Consider the following 23087-nt stretch of genomic DNA (forward strand, 5'->3'; position numbering starts at 1 on the left):
CCAGATGAGTGTGCACATGCATTTCCCCAGGGATAAATAGCAGTGGTACATAGCTGGGTACGCGCACTCTGTTGCGCGGCAAGCACCTGGGCTGGCCCCAGCAGCCTTACCTGGGGTCCTGGCGACCTCCTGGGGCTCCAGTGGCAGCAATCTGGCATGTGGAACCTGGCCGGCAGCTGGAGTGTGCCTCTAGCTGGCCAGGCTTCAGTTTTGGGCAGTGCATGCTGCTGCCATGTGTGCAGCCTTGTTTTTTTTCTGTCATTGATGTTTTTGACACTGGGATCTCTCTGGTGTCAAAAAAACCATCTGCACTGCTAATTAACAGCACAGCAAATGCCTGCATGTGTGGTTTCTGGTGCTGCAAATGGGTTTGCAATGCTGCAGACCTCATGTGTGCGCGTGTCTGGACACACCCCTTATGTTTACTTTTGTTAGTGAGAATCTGGCAGGTAGTTCCTAGATCTGCCCAAAGACTTTCAAAATCTAAAAAAACAAACAAACAAAAATTTGGAACCTGCTTTTGTGATGTTTGAACTACTGTACTCATTCAAGTAACTGTTGGACTGAACTACCTTGGTCAGGCCTTCCTTCCATAATGTTACTATGGTGGAATGTTCAGGATGTGCTGGTTTCAGACAATGAGCTAATAAGGACAGTTAAGTTGGGATCTATTCTTTCTTGAAGAATTTCATATTCTGAGTATGTGTTTGGAATGTTTACTCTTTTCTGTAAGGATCTGGCAAATGATAAAGTATGAAGCTTCACCTCCTGAAATGTTGCATGAGCTCTTGTACCTAGAGGAAGCTAAAAGGGCTGTGCGAAGCTTTAGTTGCTGATTCAATTCGGCAGAGATTTGGCCTGATTTGGCGGCTGAATCTCTGAATCCGAATCCAATCAGGAAACCCATTAAAAGGTCTGAATCGTATCCAAAACCTCAGAATCAATTCAGAAAAGTTTTGGAGAGATTCGGGTTGGCCGGGAAGAGGTAGTCGCAGCCAGGTGGCTGCAGGTTCTCCCATTCCTCTTCCACCTGTGCCTGCCTCTCCCAGGGCGGGGGAAGCCCCCATGGCTGCCCTGCTCAGCCCCATCCCCTGCCTGGCCCAGCCACCTGGCACTTTAAAAAGCCCCGCACTCACCGGCTGTAGCAGCAGTGATAGGGGTCTCTGAGGGCTCATGGCAGAGCCCTCCCCCATGCAGTGGGGGGCAGCGGGGATCATCTCCTCCCCACCTGTGCGGCAGCTGCCCCATGGCAGGGGATGGGGCTAAGCAGGGCAGCCATGGGGGCTTCTCCCGCGGCTCCCCCCACCTGGGGAGAGGCAGGCACAGCCAGAGGAGCCATGGGAGAACCTGTAGCCGCCCTGCTGTGCCTGCCTGTCCCTGGCCAATCCGAATCTCCGAATTGGCACCGGATCTGTGTTTCTGATTCAGTTGTATTCTGGTATTACATTGACCTGTGCCCCCGTATCTAATTTAAGTTACCATTAGTCCATTGGTGTCCATGATAGTTGTCCAATACTCAGAAGAGTGAAATTCTTCTTACATTGTGCCAATGATGAATTCTTCCTCTTTCTAGTTGCATAGATCATACACCTGCTGTTTCTTGTGTGGTGTATCCTGCTCCTTTTTGCAAACTCTTGCAAAATGATCCAATCTTTACCCAGTGTTTACCAGTGCAGGCAGGGCATTGTATGGATTTGTGGTAACCCCCACAGCATTTGCAGCTGACCATTGTTTCTTCAAGCAACTCTTTGGCCTCCACTTGCCTAGTTTGTAGCGAGGTCCTCCTTTCTGTATTGTTTGTATGTTACTTTACGTTTTTGCAGTCTTGTAATCCTGTCTAGTTCAGCTTGTTCTGTTTTTTCCTCCCGTGTCTACAGCCTGGCATTTTTTATCTCAGCCACTTGGCACATTCTAACTTCCTTTTCCAACTTAAATTCAGGCTCCCTAGTAGTCTTTTTCCTGAGTTATCCCTTATACCTAATACTATTTGGTCTCTGGTCATGGGCTCTTTTAATTCTACAAAGCTGCATACCTGGCTTAGCAGTCTGAGGTCTTTGCCAGAGTCCTTCATTGTCTCTCATTCTTTCTGCTGTCTCATGTGGAAATTATACTGTTCAAAGGTTTCATTTTGTTTAGGTATACCATATTCCTCAAACCATTTATTAATGTGTCATAGTTTTTCTGTTCTGCTTCTGACAGTTGTAGGCTATTATAAAGAGGCAGAGCTTCTGAGCATGCTATATTAAAGTGTGTGTGTGTGTGTGTATTTTGAGTGAATTTCCTTCCCTGTAGCTCCACTGGCCATAATATATATGGTGAAGCTCTGCTTAAATTTTTTTCCAGTTTTCTTCTGCATTGCTATACATCTTTAATTACTCTGGGAATCTCTATTTTTCTGTCTTTCTTTGCACCCTACTTCTGGTACCATACATGGCTTGATCAAAAAGTTCTAAGATTTGATGTTCGGGGTATTGTTCATCAGGAATTTGTACCGGGTGGTCAAACAATCAATCAGGCCTTTTATAGAGAGGTTTTGATTCGATTGAGGAATGAAGTTAGAAGAAACCTCTGCGATCTGTGTGAAAAAGGTCAATGGTTTCTGCACCATGACAACGCTCCTTCACACACTGCTGTCTCCATTCAAGAATTTTTGGCTGAAAAAAAACGTTCCTGTGATACCACACCCTCCATATTCACCTGACCTTGCCCCATGTGATTTTTTTTCTGTTCTCAAAAATCAAAATGAAGCTGAAAGGAAGGGGATTTGATGACATTCCAACCATCCATAAGAATGTTAAAGTGGAACTCAAAAAACTCACAGTTGAAGACTTCCAGCATTGCTTCTGAAAGTGGCAGGAAGGTTGGGACAAGTGCATGTCATCTGGGGGAGATTACTTTGAAGGGGACAGCTCATAAAAATGTTGTTTGTACACTATTTTTAAAAATAAAGGCTAAGTTTTAGAACTTTTTGATCACCCCTCGTATGTAGTTCTCAAAAGACCAAGGAATTAAGCTTATAGAATGATAAAACTTGAGGGGTTTTTTTGTTTGTTTGTCTTGTTTTTTTTACAGAGGCCTCTTAGCCTGTTGATCCGCTGTGCACTCCCCTTTTCCCAGGCTAATGTAACAAATTATACCTAACACTCTTAAGGGTATCCACGAAGTAGAGTTTCCATCCATGGAGGTTTTCAAGATCCTGGTACACAAAGCCTTGGCTGGGATCATAGAGTTAGAGGTGGTCCTGCTTTGAGCAGGGGATTGGACTACATGACCTACTGAGGTCCCTTCCAACCCTATTTTTCTATGATTTTCTTTTCTGTGAATGGGACAGTGATTTGAATCACAAAATTGAATCACTGTCCTCCAAATCGACCAAATCTGAAATGAAGATTTCCCTATTTGCATGGGCCTAGAAGTTTACTTGTCCATTAGGAATATCTTTTAGAATATTTTTGCGCTGTTAGCATTCTGTCAACCTGGCAGACTGTTTAAGATCATAAAAGGCAAAGCTGATACTGAAGAAATACCTTTTGCTGACATTGGTGTTTCATGTCATCACTAAGATCACAGTTTTAGTTTCAAAGCAAACACAGTCAAATATCAAAGCACAAAGACCCCTGAGGAGCCCCACTTGATACCCTCCCCCCCAACTAGACATTGAGCTATTGATAACTATGCATTGAGTGTGATGTTTCAGTCAGTTAGGTATCCATTTTTCAGTACTTTAATCTAGTTGGTATTTCCTTAGTGTATTAATGAGAATGTCCAGTGTCAAAAGCCTTGGTGAAGTAAAAGTATATATCATACCTACTTCTCTCCCCCATCCAAATAACCTGTTACTTTGTCATAGAAGAAAATCAGGTTGCCCAGGCCTGATTTGTTTTGGGTGAATCCATGCCAGGTGTTCTTAAAATCATCCCTTTGTCCTATAGGTGCTTCAGAATGTGTTTTGTGATCTTCCCAGGTATCTAGGTCAAGTTGATTAGTCCATAATTCCTAGCTAGGATCCTTCTCTGTCTTAAAGATGGGGACTCTGTCATTTTCCAATCATTTGTGACCTCCATGAGTTCTCAAAGAATATAGCTGATGGCTCCTAAATTACCTCATCCAATTGCTGGGGTACAGCCTATCTAGTGCTGCCAACTTTAAAGCATCTAGTGTCTTTTTAAAATAAATCCTAACTCATTCTACTGCTCTGAGCTGTTTGTCTCCTTTCCTGTCTTTGCTGCCTATGAACTCACCACCTGGTAGTTGCCCTTATAAAGGGAAAAATAATAATTTAAAAAAAAGTCATTAAGTAGTTCAGCTTTCTCTACAACATTAATAACCAAATTGCTTTTTACATTTGGTAAGGGACCTGTGGTTTCTTTGGTTTTCCTCTTACCTTTGATATACTTGTAGAATCCCTTATTATTGCCTTCTATATCCCTTGCCTCACCAGCTGCATCACAAACTGTGCCATGGCCTTTCTGATTTTCCCCCTGTATGCCTGTGCAATACTCTTATTCTCTTCCATAGTACTATGACCAGGTTTCCAATTTTTATAGGATTCTTTTTTTGAGTTTCAGCTCAATTGACAAGATTGCTGTGTCTAGGCAGGCAGGCCTTACATTGCACTTCCCATTCTTTTGTTACATTGGGATACCTTTCTCCTGCACCCATTAAAGGGCCTCCTTAAAATATAACCAACTCTCCTGGACTCCTTTTTCCCCACAGTCTTGCCTCCTAGGGCATCCTGTCCACCAGTTTCCTGAGTTTTGTTAAAGTAAGATTTCCTGAAGTTCAGTGTTTTTATTCTGCTGTTCCCCTTCCTTCCTTCCCTTAGGATCTTGAACACTATCATTTTATGGCTGCTGTCACCCAAGTTACCTTTCTTGTTCACATTCTCAACCAATTCTTCCCTGTTTGTGAGCTGCAAGTCAAGTTGAGCTTCCTTCTCCTCTAGTTGGTGTTTTTACCATCTAGATCAAAAAGTTATCCCCAACACTCTCCAAGCATTTGCTGAACTTCTGTACTGCTGTGTTTCCCTCCTAGCAGATGTCCCAGTAATTAAAGGCTTCCAAGCTCTGCATGGCATTGAGATAGGGAGATGGAATAGACTGGTTCCCTTGACTTAGCTGGAACTGGCCGCAGTAGTGAATCTAAAGCATCTTTCTTTTGTATTGATCAGGGATTTTCTATGCCAGGATATTCACTAGGATCGATATGTACCACACTATGATACTGTGGTCTTTATCATAGTAATGAGAGAGGCTTATTCATCATTTCCACTGCTAGGGGAGGTGTATTCATCCTTGCAATGTGTTTTTGCATCTTTTAGCAGAAAGCAGGCCCCTTTTTGAGGTATGTGCATGATTTCTTCAAAAGACTTAATACCCCAATCACTGGTGGACTTTCAAGACCAATTAGACCAGTCAGTAGCCTGCAAGTCATCTGTACACATATGGGATGTTACCAGAGTTGTTCTGAGAGTACTTTGAGTTTTTTCCACAGACCTTGACAAGCTAGTCCTTACCCGCAAGGGAAGTCCCATTCCATTCCTACTCCTGTTTCTCTGGTGATTTCCCTGACTAGAACATTGACATCATCAGATTATGAAGAAGAGCAGGAGTGCAACATCATTCATTAGGTCTTGCAGAATTACCTGTCATATCGTCTGGTCTACGCTAGAAAATTTCTGCTATTACAGTACCATCATTTAGAGTTATGAATTGATTTTTGCTAACAAAAATTCTATGAAGTAGCATGCATTGATGCGCAGTCATAAAGTCATAAACATGCTGTTTCTATTTTATCTTATTTTTCAGGGCCCTGATATATTTGTCAGCAGAAACTCCTTCTTTGTCTACCCTAGGAGGATTTCTTAGCATAAGTACAAGAGTAGACCTTTTCTAGTAGACTAGATCTTGTTGTGTGCAGCCAAACTTTTAGTAACTTCTTTTGTGTGCCACCTCACCTCTCTAATCTTTTCTGGTAAGGTTCCTACTGAGCACAACAGAACAAAAGTCACTTCCTCCTTTTCTTCTAAAACAAATGTGAACAGTAATGCTGTGGACCTGTGGAGCCAGGCTACAGTGGTACAAGGGCTATAGAGAAAGAGACTGGACTAATGGTTGCAAGTGTTTGTGGATGTTTCCATTTTATTTCTCATTCAAATGTAAGTAAGGTAAATGGTGAAAACCTATTAAACAGCACTATTCCACCAGTGTTTATAACACAGTTTAAGAGATACTACTACGCAGTTGTTGCTATGCATTTATTTAGTACTTGTATTAGCACAGGAACCACAGCTACTGCACAGTAGCATTGGCAAACGTCATTTAGATGGCACTACTGGTGCACAGTAGCCTAATAATGCTACACAGTACCATATTAGCACTGCTTATACTGTGACGCACTACTTCATGGTATTTTCCAGCTACTGTGCAGTCTGGGTCTCATGTAGATGTCCCAAAAGTGAAGTATATCCTATGCAGTTGAAACTAAGGCAGTCATTTTAAAATCTTTTCAAAGCCATGGCACCTCTCCAGCATTTCTTTTAAATGTGGTGGTGACATCCCCAGTTAAGAAGCACTGTTGGTGTTCTCTCAACATAAGTCATTGCTTCTCAGCTGAGTGTTACTACCTCCAGATAAAACTGCCCTGCACATGCTGCCCACAGCAGTCTGGGTAGGTCTGCAACATGTGATTTTGCTATTTCTGCATTAATGTTACCTGATCAGCCTCAAGCAGGCAGAAGTTGCTTTGTGCTGTACAGCCAGTCCTGGCCCAGATCCTCCCTATGCCCCTCCCAGAAACAGAGGCCCATGGGTGAAATTTCCTCGTGCTTTCTTGTCTCTGGGAGTGCCCTAATGCAGGGTTTGTCAGCCAGGGTTAAGTGAACCCATGTGTGGGTACTTTGAAAGGTCCCAGGGGCACACGGGGTTGGGCAGAGATGGCGTGCTGCCTCACAGGAGCAGGGCCAGGGTGAGACTAGAGCAGGGCCGCACAGATGCTGCACTGCCGCTGCTTGCCGCACTCCTGCTCCACATCTGGCTGCTTACCACCCTGTCCCTCCCCGCTCTGCATCCGGCCACTTGCCACCCCCGCCCCCACAGGTACACTTATTAAAATGGGAGTTGCTGGGGGTACACTTATTTAAAAAGGTTGAAAACCCCTACCCTAATGCAGTTTTACCTGGCTGCTATTGTGGCAACAGCAGCACATGTTGCAGCACCCCTGAGTTGGGGGGGGGGGGTGTGGATCATGATACCCCAGGGTGCTATGGGTGGACAAAATTTAATTACCCAGTTGGAACTTTTAGCTAAAACACCTTCTAGGAAATAGACAAAGCTTTTGTAGATTACTGGATATTACCCATATATGGTAAATATTGAGCAGACAAAATCTTTATGCAAGTCAGTGCTGTCATATCAAATAAGTGCTAAGAAGTGCATTCCATGAAATAATTCAGTAAACAAATGGCTAGTGTCTTCTTAAATCACAAGCTAGAAATGTGGGTGAATGGCTAGTGTCTTCTTAAATCACAAGCTAGAAATGCGGGTGAATTGCTTTACAAGCTGTAGATACGTGTTAGTGAAAAGACGAGCGGTATCAATGGACTACTTCTCCCCCATCCTTGAGGTTAAGAGCTCTAATTTAAGTATTGTCTTCATGCTGCTTTAGTTTCAGCTCTTACCAAAATAGGTATTAATTTCCAGCTTGCTTACCGGTAAATCTCCAGTTTTCCCTGCAAGAGCCTCTGAACTTCTAAAAACTACCCTTTCCCCTGTTCTTGTCAATCTTTAGGCCTTGAACCAGCTGTTTGAGAAAATCATGGCTCTAGACATTGATGAGCGCCACCTCCTGCGTCTGGGTCATGGAGAGGAGGAATTGGAGACAGAGAAAGATTTCAGCAGGTGAGTTGATGGCCAAGAGGGATGTGCTAACAATAAGCTAATTTGTGTAAATATTAGAGTTGCAATGTTTGTTTAAATCCCTCCTGCTTTCATTGTAAGTAAGTAAGTAGAAATTTGTCTGGACTTGTTAGTTTTATGGGAAGGGAAGCTTAAGTCCTAACATTATCAGTCCAGCTATAATATAGTCCTAAGTTCAGGGCATTTGTTTTCAGTACCAAACAAATTATACCAAGTTCTGTAGTTAGGCAGGAAACTCCTCTATTTTCCAAAAAAATCAAAACAGTTACTTATTCACCTGTTTTCCTTTCGATGTTTGAAATTAAATATATTCTAGATACCAGCATGTGCGTACACAAAGGTATTATCAAGTCTGTCTACTGAAATGCAAATTTAATACAAAAATTCTCTCAATTTTCAATCTTTACTCAATTTAATTTTGACTTAAAATGTGCTGAATATTGCATATTATAGAACAGCTGACATTGCAAGATACAAATCCCTCCACTTGTAATTTCTTCATGAAATTACTTATAAAAGTTTAAGTCATTGCTTTGTATTATTTAAAATATTTTTAAAGCTCATTTAAATGAAGTCCCCAGCCTGTTATGGTAAATGATGTATTTTGAAGAATATGTCCGTAATTAATGACATGTGTATAAAAATGTCAGATATTCCAGTTGATTTTTTTACAGCTGTGATGCTTGAGTTTAATTTAGGAGAAAAGCTTACTTTTCCTGTAGCCATTACCAAGTAGCTCGGTTTCTACAGTAAAAGAGAGCTTTTTTTTTATGTTTTACTTCATTTAATATGTTTTTTCTTGAGATGAAAATTTGCATAGTGATTTCCTAGGATAATTCTATGTTTGTTATAAGGAAAGCATATTTTATAAAAGCAAGGTACATTAAGAATTAAGAACCTGACCTTTTCATAGATTCAGAGTTGGTCTTTTATAAGTCCATTGAAAATAACATTAAGTCCAGTGACATTAAGCATATAATACCTGCATAAAATCTAGTGGAGAAAGAGTTGGAATAGTTTTATATACAGTTATTTTCCCTGGTTTCCTGTGTCACTTTATGCTTTTGCATCTCCCACAGATTGAGGGAAGTGAGCTTAAGTAAAGAAGACCTAAACTTAGGCATGAACATACCAGTAGGGCTACAGATGTTACTGGTTACCAATAGAAGGCACTCAGCCAGTAGGCACAATGCCCTATTCAGTGGCCACCAGTGAATGAGAATAAAGGTGACTGTAAGCATGCTTGGTCAGTATTATGAAAAGGGAGCCAAAGAATATTTTGCATATTGCAAAAGGAAGCACAGTTAATAACTCAAAACTTGTAAACTGCACCTTCAGTTGCTGGCTTTGTGATCTTGAACACCTTTCTCTTTTTTTTTTTTCCCTCAGTATAAAAGTGGGATAATACTTCCATACATCACAGGAAGATTGATGATAAGATTATTAGGCTGTGAAGCACTTGTACTGTAATGATGGGAACCACGGGCACATCTAGATTGGGGTGGCCAGTGAGTGGCGCACATACTGCAAGTGGCACAGGCAGCATGTTTGTGTGGTATGCAGCAGACTGGTGAGGAGATAGGAGAAAGAGCAGAAAACAGGACAGCAGATGGGGCAGGGAGCAAAAAAGCAAAGCAGCAGATGGGGCAAGGAACACAGTTTAGGGAGCAGAACAGTAGATTGGGCAGGGCACACAGTGGCATACAGAGAAGGCATGATGCTAATTTGTGATGTGCCTGCCAAAAAGGTTGTCCCCCACTGATCTACATGGCAGTAGTTGGCAGATAATGGAGTATTCTTCTTTTTCAATGGTCATTTAATAAAGTTTAATATTTGTTTTACAGAGTAATTTTATGACATCCACATATTGGTGTTGAACAATTCCTTAATGTTTTTCGTGGTTGAAGAAAAAATACATATCCTTATCACCAATACTTTTGTTCCACAGGTATGGAAGAGTTAATTATGTCTTGGCTCGAAGATTAGAGCTTCTACGTGAGGTTGGACGTTTACAAGAGAGTCTGGGGGTCCCAGGAGATGTTTCTTATACCTGTGAAACAGCTGGACACTTCTTCTTATACCAAGTAAGAGATGAAATATTTGTGGAAAGATTAAGCTCTGACCTCAGTGTGGAAATTGGGGTTAATTTCTCAGAACTGAGCCTTTAAAAGAAAAGGAAAAAAAATTGTTTGGTGGCTCACAATGCAAATAGCAACTGACACTATAATTATAAACATTACTTGTTTATGTTGCTGTTGTATTTAACTCTGCCCGATGACTCACATATTGAAAGGCGAACATTCTTGCTTTTTATGACTACTTGGCAAAGTTTTTTAAGTAGATTTTTGTCTTCATATATGAAAATCCCAGCAAGTACTTTTACTGTTGAGATTTTTGGGCGACTGTAGTTGAGGATGCATAAAATAACTGGAAAGTCACTGTTTCACATATTTTATGTCTGATTTCATTGTAGAATCCAACATAGTAGAACACTTACCTAGTTCTGTAATAATATGCTTCTTCTCCGAGTGTTTGAAAAGTAGCAAACAATAAATTGTTTTTGTGCAAAAAGTATGCTAAAAGCAATATATTGAAAGGGTTTTGTTTTGTTTTTTAAAAAGAACCTTTACAATGCCTGACAATACATACATAATGTCATAATGATACTTTTTTTTTTTTTTAACTGTAGGTAATGTCTCGTTGGGAGGAGTATATTAGCAAAGTTAAAGTTAAGGGTGGTAAGCTTCCAGATGTTGCAGAGGTCTCCAGTTTTTTCCCTTTTCATCAGTATTTTGCAAATGCCCCTCAACCGATTTTTAAAGGGAAATCTTACGATGAAGACATGGAAATTGCTGAAGGGTGTTTTAGGCATATTAAGAAAATATTCACTCAGCTTGAGGTAAGATTTAAAAGATCACTGGAATTTATTGGAATTTTCTGAGCTATTTTGATTACCATATTTACTTGAATAGTAGATGATCCTGATTGTAAGATGGCCACCCAATAATTAGATTCTATGTATTGCAAATGTATAAATTTATGGTTTTCCAGGTATAGAATCTAATTATTGGAAATTTATCTTGAATTTGTCCCCCTTCTACTGCTACAGCATAGACAATAAATCTGAGGGTTCAGGTAGCCCTTTCACTTTCCCACCTTCTCCCTACCCAGTGGTTTCCCCTGGCAGCCCCTTCATGAGCTGATTAGCCTCCCACTCATGACTGGAACTGGTTGTTCCTGTCGTGAGTACTGGGATGCTCCAAAAATTCTTGTGTACGTTCCCATCAGGATATTTACCCAGTGTTGGTGTTGGCCATGTGTTTTATAGCCATGCTTAGTGTTGACTGCATTTAATCAACTTCATAGTTAGTTTCCATTGCTGAGCTTTTGGCAGCAGTTTAATGATAGACTGTGCATTTAGTGAGGTTTTCTTGTATGCAATTATGAGACAAGGGGCTCTTTTCCTCATGCCAACTGGGGGTAAAAAACCTTGTTTTGTATTTGAGTAAATATGGTACCTAAAAGTGCCATACACCAAAATGTTAAAAGCATGTATTTGGTGACATTAAACTACATGTATTTGACCTGATTTTCTGTTTTCAAAATTTGATGCTATGAAGCTGTAAAACAAAACAAAAAAAAATCATGGGGAAAAACTTGCTTGCTTCATCTTTTCAATGAATGTCTTCAGAACTGTTAAGACAATTGTATGTATAAGTTTATTTGTAGACATGAAAAAGTGTATAAATTAAATTATGTGGGTGAATTTTAATGATCCTTTTTGAACTTGTCTTTATATGTACTACTGAAATTTGAAATTCTTATTGGCTGATATTCTTCCTCTGTATATTTTTGGTTAATAATCTGAGGAGCATAGTCAGATGGCTTCTGAATACATAGTTCTGTTGTAAGCAACATCAGTTTTGATTCTCATTCTTATGAAGTCTTTTTTTTTTCTGTAGGAATTCAGGGCATTTGAACTTCTCCGCAGTGGCCTGGACAGATCCAAATACCTCTTGGTGAAAGAAGCAAAGATCATTGCAATGACTTGTACACATGCTGCTTTGAAACGACATGACCTGGTTGAATTAGGTTTCAAGGTAATGATTTCAGTAATGGTAAAATGTTTTAGAGCAACAGATTTCCACCTTACCTTTTCCTGTTTTGTATATAGGGCTTACTAACTTGCTTTGAATCACTGGAGTTTTAAGACCATTATATTGTCAGTTTGTCCTCTTAATGAAAAATGATTTCACTGTTATCTACAGAAATACAAATAGAGATGTTTTCTGGAGTTATTCTGAGCATTGAAATGGCCTAATTTTGCACTCTAAAAATGTAAATGTGATTATGTGCAAGTAATATTCAAACATCAGTGTGTTTGTGTATATAAGGTCATGACTTGTTTCTTATTTGCTTTATAAATGCACATAAAGTCTGTTGGAAAAGGTGATTACGTTGCTTGACGGATCGACTTGGAAGGCTTGCAGTGATGCTGACTGGCTAACAAAAACAAAAGTAAAAGGAGAACTGGGAGACGTTAGGACCCTTTTAGCGTGCTGCTTAACTAAATAATCAACAGTTTTGCTACAACATTAATTTATTTTATTCTAGTGTGTGAATTTTGGTGTTTGATCTGCACACAGTTTTCACATAACAAACACCCACACAGCAAAATTTGTGTGTATATAATATATATGTTTGCTATAAAAAGTTTTATAATATGAAACTGAAATAATTGTCCTAGAACAACTTCTGCTGGTGCAGTATCGCTAAGGTAGGAGTGTCAAACGAACATGAGTTGGTAGGCCATGTCCAGAAGGCGGGACTTCTTTTGGGCCAGATGACCCACCTCTGATTCTGGCCTATGGGACTTCTCGCCACAGCTGCCAGCCCTGTTGTGCCCCAGATGGCTGCAGTGCACAGCCTGGCCAGCACCTGGGAGAAGGGATGCTGCAGCTTTTGGTCTCCATATCCATTAAATTCAGTGGTGGTGTTCACTGCTGGAGTGTTGGCCAGGCTGACACTGGCTTTGGCAGATATAATGATGGAGCTTCAGTGGCAGTGGTGTTAACTCCTTGGTTGTTAGCAGCTATAGCAAAAAGTCTCACGAGCTGGATGCTCCACCTCCATGGGCCAGAGCTGGCTTGTGGGCTGTATGTTTGACACCTGTGCCATGAGTAAGTTGTTGGTATAAATCTCTTTATACCAGTATGACTCCACACTATGGGATTTACATCACTTAAACTATACTAGTTTAGTTAGTTATTATATACATTAAAATCTTCTTTGAAGTCTATGGCAGTTCTGTCATTAACTTCAATGGGACCAGGATTTGCCTGTAAGAGGGCAGTTCTGGAATTACAGAAATTTTTTAAGATTCTGTTTTTACTTGTCACATTCTTTATTTTAGTTATACATTTTTTACTGTTCAGTAAATCTGTGAAAGTAAAATTCTAATGAACTATTTCCAAATCAGGTGTAGGAATTGGTGGGAATGGGGATATTCATGTAATAGATGCATGTATCTGGCTCGCTGTCCCAAGTCTTTGAAGTCTCTTCAGCAGATCCCTGGGGATACACGGCACTCAAGTGGGTCATTTGGAATCTCTCTCCTACTCTGTGATTAAGTGGGGTGATGCTCTGAATATATATGGAAAAAATTTAGACCATTTGGAACCTGATCCCTGGCTGCTGGTCCTCCCCCACAACTGCTGGACCACTGTCTACAAGAACAGTGGAAGGAATTCTTAGCTAGACCTAGAAAGAAAATAAGATAGAGGCTAAAAGAAAAATACTAATGAAAAAAATGGCCTTTAGCTTACTCTGTCATTGACACCAGTCACAGGTTGCCTCTAAAAAGCAAGAAAAAAAATGTGTGGCCTTCAGAAACAGATTAATATAATTGTCTTGTTGACTGAGTTACTCAGTAGCACTGTTGGCTAATACTAATGATGAGAGATTTCAATGGCAGAAGACCACATGTATATTTATTTATGTTTTAATGGAGATTTACTTTTGTGTCCATGGATGCCTATCAGACAAAGGTTATTACTCTTGCTACAAGTCGTTTTGAGTTAATTTAGTTTGTCTGTACATGTAGTTTTGAAATGACTATCCCTCAGTTCCACCTATGTATATATTCCTGCTGCTGTTTCGTGTTTTGACAAGCATTTTTTAATTCTCTTTCAGTATGATAACATTTTAATGGAAGAGTCTGCCCAAATTCTAGAGATAGAAACATTTATACCTCTCCTTTTACAGGTAAGAATTGAATTAAGTAAATAAGTATTTAGTAAGAGTAATTCAACAGTAAATGTTTGGTAATGAATGGTAGTGCCATGTATTCTTAATAGTATATAGTATTTAAATCTCAATATGGCCTCATAATGTAAATGTCTAGACTGTCTTCATTTTCCATTGTAGTCAGTGTGACATTCATGGTGAATATAATAAATACTTCTATCAGATTCAAGGAAATATATCATATTTACTTGACTGCAAGAGGTTTTGCCCCCCAGTTAGCATGGGGGGGGAAAAAACTCCTCATCTTAAATTCACATACAAGAAAACCTCATTAAATACATTGTCTGCTATTAAACTGCTGCCAAAGGCAGCATGTGCTCAGTCATGGAAATCAAATATGAAGCTGATTTAAATACAGCCAGCACTGACGATCACAATAAAACATGTGACCCATGTTGGGCAAACATACTAATGGGAACCTACCACAAGGATGAGTTAGTGCAGCCAGTCTAAATAAGATGTATGGTAGTGCCCATTGTGCTCAGTCACCATGAGTGCCAACTCTATTCCAAGTCATGGTAAGCTACTATACTGAGTACATTTTAACATCCAGTTCACTCCCACAACTGAGCTGTGCCTTTTTTCCTTTCCCCTTTCTTCACTAACCTTAAATGTGTGGCAAACATCACCAAACGGGGCCCCAAGCAGTTCACCAAGTATCCTTCCATCTTCATCCCACTCCCCACAGCCTGTGGCATATGATGGTGGCAACCCCCTCTAAGAGGTGGAACCAAACCAGGTTGCCCTGTGCCTCATCTGCATATACATTTTTGGAGGATCCCAAGACTCGTGGGAAGAACATCCAGTTCCAGTCATGAGTGGGGAGCTAATTACCACATGGATCCTTTTTGTAGGAGGGAAGGGAATATATGGAGTACACACATATACTGAGCAGTGCTGATCTATGGGTTCACCATGGCTTGAAGCACTGTTGACTCTGCTGGAGCCCAGCCCAATTAACTGTACAGTAAATCATGAGCTTTTTACCTCTGGATTAATATTATGCGTAGTTTGTACTCTTCATAATTACTTTTAAGCAGCACTTTTGTATATATGTTTGTGGACTACCTGTGCATCAGTTTGCATCAGTTTCAAAAAAAGGTCAAATGTATCGATTCATCCATCAGTGTTTTCAAATTTCCCCCCAACTTCCACGTGCCCTGAGAGCAGGGTATGGCAGTAAGGGGGACAGAAGAGGCTGTAGAGGGAAGAACTTGTGGGAACAGAGGGCAAGAGGTCCACCTGATTTCCCCCTTCTCCTCCCCTCCCATTTATTTTCCCTATTGTAGCAGTGGGAAGGGGACATGATCAAAGGCAAACCTCCCATAATTAGATTTTAAATGTGCACAAGTATAACTAATTTACACATTTTTCATATAAGGAATCTAATTTTTGGGGGATTGTCTTATTATCAGGATCATCTATTCAAGTAAATACAGTAATAGATTTTTAGTATTAAAATCTGTTATGCTCTATTATATTTTATTATTCAAACTCCATTAATAGACTAAATCATGACTTAACCCTGATGTATACTTATTAGAACATAGAAATAGTTCAACATAGTTTTGCAACAATTAATTTCTGGTACTTGTCTGAACTTTGTAAATCTGAATACATCTTTCATGTACTTCATAAGTTTTCGTGTGAACAAAGGAAAACTAAGATGGCAATTGTGGTATTCTGCAGACATAGGCAGTCCTCAGACTTACAATGCAATTGGTTCCGACTGCTTCTTAAGTCGAAACATAACTTGGAACCAATTTTCCCATAGGAACAATGTTATAAGTGGGGGGTTGATTCCTTTACTGAGCTCGACACAACTGCCTCCAGCTGGTAAGTCTGTTGTGATGTGGCATGGGGCAGAGATCAATGCTCCCATAGCGAGGGAGGGATTGGAGCTGGGGCTGGGACAGGGGCTGTCCAGGGGGTGGTTGGGAGGGGAGGGAGGAGCTGTGTCCAGGCAGCTGTGTCCAGCGTCGTAAAATCGGAACTTTGAAACGGTGTCATAGGTTTAAAGTCATAAGTGCTGTTTGTCGTAACTCAAACAGTCGTAAGTCAAGAACTGCCTGTAAATGTAGATGCTTCCTATGCTTTCTCCCTCATCCTTTCTCACTCTTGCAACCTGTGAGACTATTGTAATGAAGCTCAGTTTTGTCTTGGTTAAGTTTAAGTGTCTGGGCCTAAAAGGATGACAGTCACACAGGTGTAATTTATATTAGTTTTGCACACTGGCAGGGTTAGAGAACAGTAGGGGGTTTTCAACAGGGGTGCACTGATAAAGATTTTTTTGGGCTAGTACTGATAGCCGATGGTTAACCAGCTGTATTGGCTGGTGCCAATCCAATAACTGATATTTAGTAATAGTGCAAGGCATTTTAAGCTACTGACCTAAAACCTTTTTCTGTTTGTTTTGCATTTGATGTGCACGCATGCGCTCCCTGCCTGTTCTGGCCCTGGATGAGGAAGGCAGTGACCGCCTTATTCCCACACATATCACCCCCTCACCCACAGCTCCTACCCACAGCCTGTCTCCCTCCACTGCACGTGCTGCTGTCCCAGGTTGGCAAGGCAGATCTTCGTGTGGACAGTGGCGCTGGGCATGCTTGTAGCCCCAGAGCACACCACCCCCTCAGCACTGGCAGGCTCCATACAGCTGAGCTCCTGTGGCCACCAGGGATGAGCTGCTTTTGCAGCCCCGGTGCCTGGTGGAGTGGAATGTCCCCTGCGTGGCGGTGCTTTACCTCCCTGTGCACAGACTCAGTGCTCAGGCCCCTGCTGCACATGTGGCATTCCCATGGCAGTGGCAACAGTAGCCAATAACGATCCATTTGTTGCTTAGCACCGTGCCCTGTCATAACTTCCTGGTGCCCCTTTCTCCTCCCACTGCTCTCTGGGACCTGTAGTCCGCTGTGGGCTCAGGCCAGCAACAGGGCACAAGGACCAGACCGTGCTCGTCTGGGTGCTCTGGGCACATGGCTGTAATTATCAGCTACAGCATCCAAAAAAAAGCCAACAGCTGATAATGTCATTTCTCCTTTTATCAGTGCTGATCTGATAGCTAGCCAATATATCTGTTCACCTGTAGTTTTTAAGAATATAAAAGGCCTCTGTAGTGCCAATTACATGTCATTTATGTCAGGTGTGGGCAACTTATGCCTTGCCTAGCATGTGTGGTAGAGGAGCGCCTTCTCTACTTCATGCTGCTGATCTGCTCCACAGCATCCAAGCTGTCTTCTGCTACCCCAGCCCTCCCTGCTTTGTGCCAAGGGATGCGCTCTTGTCTTGCTGCTACAGCCATTGCTTACTGCCGTTGCCAAATTCAGTGCTCCCCATTGCTGTTGGTAACAGGAATCAGTGACACGTTTTGGTGGCAGTTGCTCTTCCTGTGTCACCATGAGCAGAAACAGTGGTTACAGGAGCTGTCTGTGCCTTCATGGGGAGTAGTGATGGTGCCTGAGTCCTACCACTCATCAGCCTGTTCTCTTCTGAGCTGAGCTATGTCATTCCAGCCCACAACCTGAAAAGGTTGCCAACCTCTCTTCTAGGGATCGAAAAGAAAAGATAGAGAAGTACAGAAGAGGACTAGGGGGAAAGAAGTGGGTCAGACTGGTGCAGTCATGGATCTTGGGAGGCTTCAGCTTTGCTCCCCAGATTATCCAACTACCATGCCCCCTGTTTCTGTCCTTTTTCTAAAATAAGTCTCATCGGTGTTGAGACCATTGTGTAAGAATCTGGGAATGAGCATGCATTATATTTCATAGGAACACAGTGCTGGGATATGGTGTGGAGCTGAGAACAGTCATGGTCAGCACATAGGTGTGTACAATATACAGGTTGGGGTAACTTGCAGGAATGGGAGCATTTGGTCGTGGCATAGTACACAACGCTTAAATTGTCCTTGTTAAAAAAATATTCTGCAGTGGTACATCTGTTAATATGAAAAGAACATAAATGTTTTCTGCAACGACAGACGTTTTCAGTTGCATCTCTTCCTCACCTTCCATATATTTTTGTTTTCCTCTACCTGTGTGTTCTTTCTTGCTCACTTGTGAAGGGTGGTTTTCCTTGAAATGATTGCACTCTAGGTAGCTTTTTCCTCTGGGGCTTGGGTAGTGCTTCTTGAATCTTCTAATGACCTTCAAGGAGAAGGGATAATAAGCCTAGCCCTGGTTCTCTATGACCCAATTCTCTCATTACCGTCAAATCTCCAGTAAATAATTAGGATCATACTCAGGTAACTTTAAAAGTAAATAATTAAATGTAAAATATTAAACTCTCATTTTGGGGGAGTGAAGACCTAAGAAAGGCAGGAGCTGTCTCCAGGCTAACACCCTATATACAGATTGCAAATCCATGCAATTACGTGTAAATGTAAATATAAAGTTAGGGCTTAAAATAATCAAGTTGAACCTTACTTTACTATAATTTAGAAGCCCTGGATCAAATTGTATCAAGTTTAATTCTGTAATCTTTAATTGTTTGTTAGAATCCCCAAGATGGATTCAGCCGGTTGAAGCGTTGGATTATGATTGGTGACCATCACCAGTTGCCACCTGTCATTAAGAACATGGCTTTTCAAAAATACTCCAATATGGAACAGTCTCTTTTTACAAGATTTGTTCGGGTGGGAGTCCCAACTGTTGACTTGGATGCTCAAGGGAGAGCAAGAGCAAGGTAAGATGTAGAAAAGGGAGTAGGCATCTCATGGAAAAGATATCGGATTAAAAACTAAGCTTTGAAAACCTTGATCTTCAAAATGACACCTTATATGATTACACTTGTGAGTTTGCAAAAAAATCTAATGCATCTGTCTGCTTTCTTCTTGCATGCCTTTTAATTCAGACAGTGAAGGCAGATAATTTAACCTTTATCATTTTCTGTTCAATTTCACTTTTGAGTTTCTTGTGCTATAACATGGTGTTGGTTCCAGTGTTCAGGGTGCTAATGCTTTGGAGAAATTTGGTGTTTGTTTAAAAATGTTTTGCATGAAATTTTTTTTTAAATCTCTTCATAAAAAGATTTTATGTAATGCAACAGCTTTTCTTTCTGGAAAAAACACAGATTATTTATGCTTGCTTTAAGGATAACATAACAGCTACTAGAGGTATACTCTTGCAGGATGGGTATACATTTATTTCCTTTGTTAAATTCTAATTCATACTTTAGATATCAGGAAATTACATTTACATATGTATAAGCAGCATTCAGGGTTCTTTAGAAGTGTTGTTATCATGCAATGGATACTCTTACTTCCAATAGCTGCTATGATCTATGTTATTTCAACTCTGGACTACTGTAATTCTTTGGCTGATTGTGTTAAGGTCAGCTATAAACTCATAATTCAGTTTGAGTGCAGCTAGCAACAGACAATAATATCACAATGGCGCTCTATACTCTGCAGTTTGTTGCTGTTCTGTTTAGGTCCAATTCGAAGTGCTGGTTCTAGGTTTTAATTGAATAGAACATGAGTAGCTTTGGATCTGCTTCTGCAGCCACAACTGTCCAAGTGCACTGTGTTCATCAAAGAATGAATCTAGGTTTCCATGTGTGAAGCACTTGGTCAGAAGAAATCAAACAGGGAAAGATCCTGCTTTATATATCTTTCTCTCCAAAGTAACAGAAGCTGAACTAATAAAGCAAAAGCAAGCAACTAACACATAGGATGAAAGGAGTGGAAAGTACTCTGAGCATCTAGACATAACTGAATTTAATACATAGTGTAAATCTGCTGGAATCAGTTATGTTACACTAGAAATGTACTTGGTTCATTTATTTATATTTTTTGTATTTTTACGCGCACGGACATGGATACGTGTATGTGTGCACAAGATGCACACAAATTTAAACATCCAGCCCTGATTTTCCCCTCTTCTGTCTCAACTGGGGTTTGGACTAGATGACCTCCTGAGGTCCCTTCCAACCCTGACTTTCTGTGATAATCCCTAGATATCTCTTACTGCACAGCAAACCCTGAGGGTAGTAAGCATTTTGGGTCAGATCATGAACTGGTGTAAATTTACACTTTACACCAGCTGAGGATCTATTTTCCTGTATCTTTCTCTAAAGATTTTCACAATGACTCTACAGCTGGAGTGCATACATTTTTGGGTTAGCTCCCATATTCAAGTGTTCTGTTTTGCTTATAGATGCCATTGTGTAAAGTTCATACACTTTTGTTGATTGTTTTTCAGTGTATTTTGTAAGGGAAAAATAGGACAAGTAAAATGTCCTTTTGACTCCTCTTGTGAAGTGAGTTATCGATTCCATTTTCACATTATAAAATACTGCTATTTATAAATGGTACAAGCTTTTTAAATTACGATTTTTTTCCAAAAAAAGTAAGAATGGACAACATAAAATAGAAATTTAATTTTTACATTTCAGAAACATGTTGAGAAATTGAAACGTTTGCAGATTATTTATCTTCTGAACATATGGCCAACAAATATTGTCAGGGTGATTTTAAAATGACAGTTATAATGTTTGAGTATATAATACAACTAAATAATAAATGAAGTTAAATGTTGCCATCTGCTCCTAAGCATCTCCTCAGAGAATTTGAGAGAGATGAGAGGAAAAAGAATTCTAGCATTTTTATATGAATTAAGGCACAATTCTTTTACTGCTTACCATAGGGGTTCCCTCTAGGGACTTGCACAAATTTAGGTACCTCCCAACATCAGTTGAAGTGGTAGCAGAGGTTAGGCACTGTGGTGCACCTAGGTCTTCTCTCTCAATTAATTATTTCTGAGCATGCTCAAAGTCCCTCCTGTAGATACCTATGGGCTCTTTGAGGACCAGATGACTTTCATGGTTGCTGGCACAGGATCCTTTTGACTTGCTCTGTGAACCTTGGCATCTAAACTCTTCAGTTTTACTTAGTCATCTAAGGAACTTCTCTGACTCCTTTTCCAAGGTAATAGATTCTGATAGCTTTGTCCTGGCCTTCCTCGGGGTTGGTCTATGCAAAAGTGTTAAGGGAAAAATAACAAGGTTAAGGAACACTGTAGCTACTGAAAGATGCAGAATGCTGGGCTAAATGGACCTGTGGTCTGACCCAATATGGCAGTTCTGTACATTCAGACAAATGACATCTAACTTTTGTTTGTGTTTGATTAATTCATAAATGTGCTTAGACAGGGAGATTTCTCTAAATTCTCTGCTAGACGACACAAGGACCATTCTTCATCCCTTAATCTCTCATGACCTACAATTCATTTTTCTATGCCTGACAGGAAATTATTCTGCCGTATTATTAAAAATACCTTATTCTATTCAACTGTTGATCAGAATCATTATCCCCATTTATAGATAGGAAACTGGAATGGCATGTGGTGATAAAAGTGACTCATCTCAGTTCTTCCAACAGGTAGAGATGGAAAAATAACCCAGGTCACTTGAGTGTCAGTCCAGTGCGTTGCCTGTAAGACTTCTACTCGGAGCTTCAGTGCCTACAAGGAAACACACATTTTAGTAGTTAAAATAGGCGTTAGTGGAGCCTATCAATTTTAAGACATGTTTGTTTTTCATATGTTTTAATGCCTGGGTCTGAAGCAGCTAAATACTGTTTAGTCAGGTGGACCAAATTCTGTAGCAGAGTATTCAATTTGCAATATGCCAAAGGAGAAAAGAGCCTGTTCAGTGCATCCCTGGCAACATGCTGAGCAGAAAGGGCATCAGCCACCCCAAAGTAAATCTGTAAAACTACCCTTAGGGTATCTTATCTATGCTCCTTTTTTAAAGTTGCTTACCCTTCCTCATTTGCAAGCACACCCTTTGGCAGGAATTGGCCCCAAGCAGTGCACCTGGAATGGATTCACTTTAAAGAAGGAACAACATTCTTTTTCTGTTCCACTTCTGTCTTGCTTCCTTGTAACTTTTCCTTATTGCTTGTAGTCATCCCAGTCCATCTTCCAGGGAGAGTTCAAGATTTCCCTATTTGATTTTTGCTTCTTTTCCCCAGTCTTTTCAGTCTTCAATTTCTGGCCATCAGCACAGCCCTTGTATATCTAGCTAACAACGTTTCATATTTATCTTAAGTTTTAATCTATTAAATATATAGTGTTTTCAGGGAGCCCTGGTTGGCGACAGTCCTGCATTCCGGCCACTGTTCTCAATGCTATTTATACCGTTTGTTCAATAGCTTGTTTAATGTAAAATGTATAGGAAGTTCTGGGAAACCCCAGACTTTTCTCTTCTTCTCCCCTCTAAAGGAAATACACTTGTAATTGGTCTGTAGTTATACGCCCTCTCGTTTAGCCCTCTTTGACTCTCTGACTTTTGCTTTCTTGGCTGCATATTGCCCCAGCTTCAACAGCATGAATGTTGAGTGCAGGATAGAGACAGCCCAGTCTCTACCTTAATGAGTAGGGCACATTGGGAAATTTAATTGCTAACAGAATGAGTTGAGCACTGAACTCTGGTCCTCCTGTGCAAGTGGTTTAGCCACTTTTGTCCATAAAAGGCAGGCACCATCTCTTGTTTCCCCACTGGAAGCAGTGATTTTGAATGGTGTTCATGGTTTCTGTGTTTTTGTGGAACTCTGTGTTCCCAGTGAGTTTTTGGCACTCTTCACCACATCATCTTGATCCGTTCCCTCAGAGGACTTAAGTGCAGGGGTGCCCAGTTTGAGAATCCCATCTTGGCTCAGAGAGGTGATGAAATGCTCCACTTCTTGGCCTGCAGAATAGTAGAACTTGAGAAACCCAAGTAACTATACTGGTGAAAAGTTAGGTGCCTATGGACTCTTTGTTGTCTTGAGCAGGTGGGTGGCAGTTTGGACTGTATTTTTGGGCATAGGCCCTTAAATTCTACCTAAGATCCTCTTTAGCTACATATATCCATTTTTGGAACTGATCCTAA

At 40.6% G+C, this 23087-nt stretch overlaps 1 protein-coding gene across 1 annotated transcript in view; it reads left to right on the forward strand.

Annotated features, from left to right (window-relative positions):
- AQR (aquarius intron-binding spliceosomal factor) overlaps window positions 1-23087 on the forward strand; it is a 97030-nt gene that overhangs the window by 55188 nt on the left and 18755 nt on the right. Inside the window, exons 24-29 of the mRNA XM_090033522.1 lie at window positions 7789-7898; window positions 9865-10000; window positions 10606-10815; window positions 11879-12016; window positions 14109-14180; window positions 18712-18899. Coding sequence (XP_089889648.1) covers window positions 7789-7898; window positions 9865-10000; window positions 10606-10815; window positions 11879-12016; window positions 14109-14180; window positions 18712-18899 — 854 coding nt within the window. The remainder of the gene's footprint in view (window positions 1-7788; window positions 7899-9864; window positions 10001-10605; window positions 10816-11878; window positions 12017-14108; window positions 14181-18711; window positions 18900-23087) is intronic.

Source organism: Crocodylus siamensis, chromosome 2, assembly GCF_052110815.1.
Source record: "Crocodylus siamensis isolate JL-2025a chromosome 2, ASM5211081v1, whole genome shotgun sequence".
Taxonomy (NCBI): domain Eukaryota; kingdom Metazoa; phylum Chordata; order Crocodylia; family Crocodylidae; genus Crocodylus; species Crocodylus siamensis.